This window comes from Colobus angolensis, unplaced genomic scaffold (genome assembly GCF_000951035.1).
Source record: "Colobus angolensis palliatus isolate OR3802 unplaced genomic scaffold, Cang.pa_1.0 Scaffold1, whole genome shotgun sequence".
Taxonomy (NCBI): domain Eukaryota; kingdom Metazoa; phylum Chordata; class Mammalia; order Primates; family Cercopithecidae; genus Colobus; species Colobus angolensis.
In genome coordinates this window covers 11,947,307-11,955,083 of record NW_012110918.1, presented here as the reverse complement: position 1 = coordinate 11,955,083, position 7,777 = coordinate 11,947,307, and the positions used below count along the sequence as shown (strand labels likewise).

The window sequence follows — 7,777 nt, the reverse complement described above, 5'->3', positions numbered from 1 at the left end:
CCTGTAATCCCAGCTACTTGGGAGGCTGAGGCAGGAGAATCGCTTGAACTCGGGAGGCAGAGGTTGCAGTGACCTGAGATTGTGCAATTGCACTCCAGCCTGGGTGACAGAGCGAGACTTTGTCTCAAAAAAAAGAAAAAAAAAATGGACTTTGTGCCAGTTGTCTGGAGTGAATGTCCCCTGGCTGCCCCATCACGTCGGTGGAGAGCAGAGAGCCAGGCCCTGGGCTGGCAGGACACCCCCTCATCTCCTGGGAGATTGAGAGCTGTGGGTGGAGGCCTGGCTGGCAGCAGGGCCTCTGAGCTGGCTGGAGGTGTTTATTAATCCTGAGCTTCGGGGCTGGGGCCTCTCCGCTGAGCCTGCACCTGCATGTGCACGTCTGTTGTCAGCCCTGTCTGTCCTGGCCTAACTCCTTCCCCATCTGGGTGTGATCGCCGCCGCACTCCCCTGGGCATGTGGGTGTAACAAGTCCAAACCTTCCGTGGGAGTCGGGCAGGCTCGGCCCCGCCCTCAGGGCTGCGCCCTTTCCTCCCAGACTGGTTGTGCAGGAGCAGGCGTGAGTGTGGCCGTTGTGGGTGCATGCGCGGCAGGCCTGGGGCCCGGCCGCCCGCTGCCTCACCTGCAAGGAGGGGCCTCCCAGAAACTCCCTTCCCCAGTGCCCAGCCGCCCCACCTCAGCAGACTGAGCTGACCAGCCAGCAAGGACGCCCGCTGCCTCCCACCTGCCCTCCTGCCCTCCTTCGCCAGCCAAGCCCAGCCTGAGCCAGCACCTGCCTTTCCGACCATGTTCAAGGGGCTGAGCAAAGGCTCCCAGGGGAAGGGGTCCCCCAAGGGCTCCCCAGCCAAGGGGTCCCCCAAAGGCTCCCCCAGCAAGCACAGCCGGTGAGTGGGGCTGGGGGATGGGGAGCCGGGGAGCTGGGGTGGGGTTGGTACCAGGCCCAGGTCCTTGAGCCACCTGGCGGCAGCGGCAGCCCGGAGCCCAGGACCAGCCCCGTGCTGGCATTTGGTGTCCCGAGGCCAAAGGGCCCATGGGTGGACTCTCTCCCGGCCTCGGGAGCTGCAGGCCTAGGCCGAACTTCAGCCCTGGCAGGAGGCAGGGGATGGCCTGGGGCTCCCCACATCCTCTAAGGGGGCCTGCGGGCCACGGATCGAGGCTGCTCAGCGGGAGAAGTGCTGGACAGGAGCCTGCACCGATGCCCTCCTCTGCCAGAGACTGGGAGATGGGAGAGCCTGGCTGTCTGACTGCAGCCCTGCCCCAAGGCTCTACTTGACTGGGATGACCCTGGGGCCTGGGTGCAGGGCATGAGGACTGAGGGGGTGGGATGGGGTCCCTGGGGTAGGGACGCAGGGGCTGTGCTGCCTCCTGCCTAAGCCACAGCCCTCCCCAGAGTTCGCACACAGGGCCTTGCTGTATTGAAGAGTGAGGGGTTCCTGGCCAGGCGCGGTGGCTCACGCCTCTAATCCCAGAACGTCAGGAGGCCAATGCAGGAGGATTCCTTGAGCCCAGGAGTTCGAGACCAGCCTGGTCAACATAGGGAGATCTTGTTTCTATAAAAAGCTAAAAATAAAAGATAGCCAGGCATGGTGGCTCATGTCTATTGCTTGAGCCCAGGAGTTTGAAGCTGCAGTGAGCCATGATCACACCTCTGGGCTCCCGCCTGGGTGACAGAGTGAGACTCTGCCTTAAAAAAAAAAAAAAAAAAAAGCCTGGTGCTATGGCTCACGCCTGTAATCCTACCACTCTGGGAGGCCGAGGCAGGTGGATCACTTGAGCCCAGGAGTTTGAGACCAGCCTGGGAAACATGACGAAACCCCGTCTCTACAAAAAATACAAAAATTAACTGGATGTAGTGGTGCGTGCCTGTAGTCAGAGCTACTTGGGAGGCTGAGGTGAGAGGATCACTTGAGCCCGGGAAGTCGAGGCTGCAGTGAGCCGTGATCACTCCACTGCACTCTAGCCTGGGTGACAGAGCAAGACCCTGTCTGTTAAAACAAAACAAAACAAAATAGAGCTGGGGCTTCCTTTTCCGGGGGGTGTGGTGCAAGGAGCACTGGGCCTCCCTTGGACCACCCGGCTCTCTGGGGCCCAGTCCCGGCTCTCTGTGGATGTGCTGGGCCGCGTTCTTGCCACTCACTGACTTCAGCTCCTCTGCAGAGGAGGCAGCAGCCCGCCTGGGCCCAGGGTGTTGAGATAAGCAGAGGCATGAAAGGCTGGTGTGGGAGTGGGGGTGCCCATTACCCCGATAAGGATCAAGGCACCAACAGACACCAAGGCTGGGCGTCTGGGTGGACGGGAAAGACAGTGGTGAAGACTCTCGGCTAACACTCTCGCTGAGTGACCTGTCTTCCCTGGGGTGCCTGAGCCCCACCCAGGGTGGAGTGTGCAGCTCCCAGTGGGAGCAGCCATCCCAGGAGGCGGGACCTGAGCAGGAGTGCCCAGGGCCCAGCGCCTGCAGCTCCCACTGTCCAGGCAGGCTTCCCAGCAGTGTGCTCCTGGCCTGGGGCAGCTCGGTCCTCAGGGCCCTGTTGGCTCTACTTGTAGCCCCTTCACCTCACGTGCGATCCACTCGTTTGACACGAACTTCCTGAGCACTTACTCCATGCCAGGACTGTTCTAGGCACTGGAGATGTCTCTGTAAACAGAACCGACAGGCCCCTGCCTTCAAGGCACTAGCCCTCTAGTGGGATAAAAACTAACACGTGCTGGGTGCTGACCCTGCACCAGGCCTGCACTGGATGTTTCAGATGGATAAATTCAATTAATGCTCATAATAGCCCTAAGGCATAGATATTTTTATTAAAATCCCGCTTTACAAGTGAGGAACCTCAGGCACAGAGAGGTTGAGTAACTTGCCCAAGGTCACACAGCATTAATGATGGAGCAAGATCAAACCAGGCTGTCTTGGCCACAGAGTTCTTCCAGACTGCTGTGCCTTCACCAGCACTGCCCCTTTGCCTGGGGTGGCCCATCCTTTGACCCAGTTCAAGGCTTCCCCTGCCCCAGGATAATGATCCCCCATAAGGCACTGTGCTCATGAGGCTTGGACCACTCTGCCCTCTTTTAGGTCTGCTTGACCTTGTGAACTCCAAACAGTGAGTGCATGCACACAGCAGGTGCTCTATGGAGGCTGCAGGGCAAATGCACAGAAAAAGCCCTGGGGTGGAAGCAAGGCTTCCTCTACGTCCCTGACCGTGTGACTCAGAGCAAGTCAGGGCCCAATCTGGGCTTTGAACCCTCAACTCTGGAGAATGTTAGGGTGCCCAGCAGTCTCTTGCGCCTGTCCCCCCTACCCGGCTCCGACAGTGTGAGGCTCCTCTAGACAGCTACTGGAGCCTACACTCTGGCAAAGCCCCCCCGGGGTGGGGGAGGTATGGGGGATCACAGGGCTGGAGTGGGAGGAGGTAGGGGTGGAGGACATGCTGCTGCCTCCCTGCCCCAGCCAGCCCAATTGCCCCTCCCAAGGCCCAGCCCGGCTGGCTCAGGTACTACTAGTGGCTGAGCCGGTGATTCACTGACTCGGGGAGGGAAGCGGCAGGCAGCTGGGTGGGGTCGGGGACTCACTGCCAGCACAGCTGGCTGAGACTGGGACACCGAGGCCGCCTGCCCCCCAGCACCACACACACCTGAGACCCTCACCTTTGACCCTTCATGTGGGCAGTGCTAACACCCCCAACCAGGACTAGCTCACAGAGTCTCCTGCAGAGAGAAACCCCAGAGTCGGGGCAGTGAGCTAGGCTGTGGGGGCAGGAAGGGGTGGAGGGAGGGCAGGGGATGCCACCTGGGTGGGGCATAGAGGGGCCTCATCCACCAAGCTGCCCGCTGTCCTCTCCACCCACCAGGGCTGCCACTCAGGAGCTGGCCCTGCTCATCTCCCGCATGCAAGCCAACGCCGACCAGGTGGAGCGGGACATCCTGGAGACGCAGAAGAGGCTGCAGCAGGTGAGGCCCAGGCAGCAGTTGGCGGGGCGTGGGTAGGCTGGGTGGCATGGGAGGCCCATCATCAGGACTGGCACTCCCTGAGTGCCCCCTGGTGATGGCGAAGATGGGACAGATGACCTTTGTCCTGCACCGCCCATCCCCTAACACACAGTGGGAGAGAGGACTCGGCTTCCTTCTTTGCTGGGCTCCCCTGTGTCCTTGTCACCTGCCTCACGGACGTCCTGGGCCTGACCCGGTGCCTGGCGTGGGCCTCAAGGTTGGCCAGCATAGCTAGGGTCCCAGAGGTGGGGCTCAGGCCCACAGTGATGGGGCAGCAGGGGTGTGGGGGTTCTGGGCCCTGGCGAGTCTGCCCATCCCCTGCCCATAGGACCGGCTGCACAGTGAGCAGAGCCAGGCCCTGCAGCACCAGCAGGAGACAGGCCGCAGCCTGAAGGAGGCCGAGGTGCTGCTCAAGGATCTCTTCCTGGATGTGGACAAGGCCCGGCGGCTCAAGCACCCGCAGGCTGAGGAGATCGAGAAGGAGTGAGTGGGGCTACGGCAGGGCTGGGGGTCCCCGGGGAAGACCCAGGCCCAGCCCTGACCTGCCGGCCACCTTCTGGACAGCATCAAGCAGCTGCACGAGCGGGTGACCCAGGAGTGTGCGGAGTACCGTGCCCTGTACGAGAAGATGGCACTGCCCCCCGACGTGGGACCCAGGGTCGACTGGGCACGTGTGCTAGAGCAGAAACAGGTCAGGAGCTCAAAGTCACACCCCATTGTGATCAGAGGGCGATACGGAACTGCATTTAATCCAGGGTCTGACTGTAGGCTTGAACCTGGGGTGGCTCAGGGGTCTGGGCAGGGAGACAGCAGAGCAGACAGTGCAGTCAGGGAAGACTTCCTGCAGGAAGAGGCACATGAAGAAACCTCAGAGGGGTGAGAAGGCTCGGTTGGGTCAGGGTGAAGTAGTGAGGAGAGGACAATTCCAGAAAGAAGGAGCAAAGGCTCCTGCCAGGAGGAAGCCTGGGAAGTGGGGATTTCTGGGCAGGTGGGCAGAGCCAGGTCATGGGGCATTCTGATCCCTGGGTGAGGAGTTCTGCTTTGATGCCACACAGAAGGGGTGTCATGATGACAATAGAGGGACAATGGGGAAGGGCCCGGGTGGAGCAGGGCGTGCTGAGGGCCCTAGAGCTTGGCTGGAGGTGTCCAGGCAGGAAGCACTGAGGCCGGGTCACAGACAGGGCAGGATGGCGTTAGGAGACTTCGCAGAGGCTGAGCCCAGCGTCTGGGAACCAGTGGGACTCGGGCCACTGCAGAATGACCTCGCCCCTGGGTGAGCTGCAGGGCATGCACCCGGGCTGCTCCCACGCTCGTCCACGCTCTGCCCAAATGACCAAGTCCGCTTCTCCGAGTGGGAGGCCTGTGGGGTTCTCTGGCTCCCCACCGCGGTCCTGTGGGGACTGAGCCGCCGGCTGTCCTGCAGAAGCAGGTCTGCGCCGGCCAGTACGGGCCGGGCATGGCGGAGCTGGAGCAGCAGATCGCCGAGCACAACATACTGCAGAAGGAGATCGAGGCCTACGGGCAGCAGCTGCGGAGCCTTGTGGGGCCGGTGGGTGAGCTGGGAGCATGTCACATCCCGGGCCAGCCCCAGCCCCTGTTTCTCCAGTCAGAGCCAGAGCTAGATCGGTTGGACCCTGGGGATAGGGGTGGGTGGGGTATGGCTGCCCAGATCTTAGGGGGCCGTCTCCCTGCACCCCACCTCTTATGGGGTTGTTTCTCCCCTTGGTCGAGGCAGGATGCAGCCACCATCCGGAGCCAATACCGAGACCTACTGGTGAGCAGCAGGAGGGAGGGTCGGACCGGGTGGCTGCGGGTGGGCGTGGGTGGCCGCCCGGACCCTGCACGGGGCCAGTGTTCCTGAGCGCGGCCCACTTTCTCTCTCCCCACCCTGCTGCTGGCGGCGGGTCCTGAGCACAGAAGGCGGCGTCGTGGCGCGGGCAGAGCCTGGGCAGCCTGTACACTCACCTGCAGGGCTGCACGCGGCAGTTGAACGTCCTGGCGGAGCAGCAGCGCCACATCCTGCAGCAGGACTGGAGTGACCTCATGGCCGACCCCGCAGGCGTGCGGCGGGAGTACGAGGTTGGCGGGGAGAGGTTGGGGCCGGGTGGGGGCGCCCAGGGCCATCCTGGTCCTCACCGCCGCTCCCCACCCGACTCGCCCCCAGCACTTCAAGCAGCACGAGCTGCTGAGCCAGGAGCAGAGCGTGAACCAGCTGGAGGATGACGGCGAGCGCATGGTGGAGCTGCGGCACCCCGCGGTGGGGCCCATCCAGGTGCGCTGGGGGCAGGGCGAGAGTGAGAAGGGACGTGGTGGGCAGGGAAGAGGGGGAGGTGGGGCGGACGTGGGGTGGGGGCGGAGCGTGGTCCGAGGGCTTCGTGCTGCCGTCCCCAGGCCCACCAGGAGGCCCTGAAGATGGAGTGGCAGAACTTCCTGAACCTGTGCATCTGCCAGGAGACCCAGCTGCAGCACGTGGAGGACTACCGCCGGGTGAGCCCTCGGGCAGGCGGCAGGGGCGGCAGGGGCGGGAGGTCCCACAGCACACCTGCCACAGGAGAGGCACCGCACCTCTCAACTAGACAGAGCTGGCAGGGCGCAGTGGCTCACAACTGTAATCCCAGCACTTTGGGAGGCCGAGGCTGGCGGCTCGCTTGAGGTCAAGAGTTCGAGATCAGCCTGGCCAACATGGTGAAACCCCATCTCTACTAAAAATACCAAAATTAGCCAGACGTGGTGGCACGCGCCTGTAATCCCAGCTACTCAGGAGGCTGAGGCAGGAGAATCGCTTGAACCCAGGAGGCGGAGGTTGCAGTGGGCCGAGATTGGTCCACTGCACTCCAGCCTGGGTGACAGAGAGAGACTCCACCTCAAAAATAAAATAGAGCTGTGTGGTTGCCACTTGGTCCCAGAGGGAAAGTAAAGGCATGGGCACATTCTCAACAGGGTGAAGCGGTTCCCGGGGGGTGAAAATTGTTTCTTAATGGCAGAAAAATATCTTAACTCTTACTATGCATGAAGTACAGATTCACAAACAGCATATCTATGGTATTAAAATTTCATGGGGGCCAGGTGTGGTGGCTCACACCTGTAATGCCAGCACTTTGGGAGACCAAGCCAGGAGAATTGCTTGACCCCAGTAGTTCCAGACCAGCCTGGGCAACATAGTGAGACCCTGTCTCTATACAAATAGATAAATCTCTATCAAAATAGATAAATAAATACATAAATAAATAAAATTTGATGGGGATGAGGTGGGGGGAAATTAAAAGATTTCTTAAAAGCCTCTTTAGGAGAACAATAATGAAAAAAGGGGTTGAGAAAACCTGATATAATATACAACTGGGATTTGGGGACAGATAATGTTTCATACATTTTCCTTTAGAACCAGAAGAATGTGATCACACACATTGACAATAGTTCCATTAAAGCACCTGGGATGCTTCTTTAAAGCACAGCTCTTCTCCGGGGCTGGGACAAGTGCAGCCCCAATACCCTCTGTCCCAGCAAGAAAGACTTCAGGTGCTGGAGGGAGGCAGGTGTCGGTGCCCTTCATTTGTGCAGGAAGGATGAAGACCAAGTGTTTTATGACCCACTTAAAAAAATTAAGTTCAGTGCACGAGTAAGACCCCATCTGCAACAGCACAACAGTGATCAAAGGTCCTGCCACCTGGGTAAGGAAAAAAAAGACTGACCAGAGTAGGGGAGAGTGACGGTTTACGTTTAGCTGGTTTGTTTATCTGGTTTAGGTTTATCTGGTTTGTGTTTAGCTGGTTTAGGTTTAGCTGGTTTGTTTAGGTAGTTT

General features: G+C 60.2%; 1 protein-coding gene across 2 annotated transcripts in view; it reads left to right on the top strand.

Annotated features, from left to right (window-relative positions):
* The first annotated feature begins 533 nt into the window (after positions 1–533).
* Positions 534–7,777, top strand: part of EVPL (envoplakin) — a 20,865-nt gene continuing 13,621 nt past the window's right edge. For both annotated transcript variants that reach the window (XM_011948487.1, XM_011948394.1), the window contains exons 1-9: positions 534–881; positions 3,840–3,939; positions 4,307–4,461; positions 4,543–4,669; positions 5,402–5,527; positions 5,714–5,752; positions 5,896–6,057; positions 6,143–6,250; positions 6,370–6,465. In XM_011948487.1, coding sequence (XP_011803877.1) covers positions 784–881; positions 3,840–3,939; positions 4,307–4,461; positions 4,543–4,669; positions 5,402–5,527; positions 5,714–5,752; positions 5,896–6,057; positions 6,143–6,250; positions 6,370–6,465 — 1,011 coding nt within the window. In that variant the 5' untranslated portion in view covers positions 534–783. The remainder of the gene's footprint in view (positions 882–3,839; positions 3,940–4,306; positions 4,462–4,542; positions 4,670–5,401; positions 5,528–5,713; positions 5,753–5,895; positions 6,058–6,142; positions 6,251–6,369; positions 6,466–7,777) is intronic.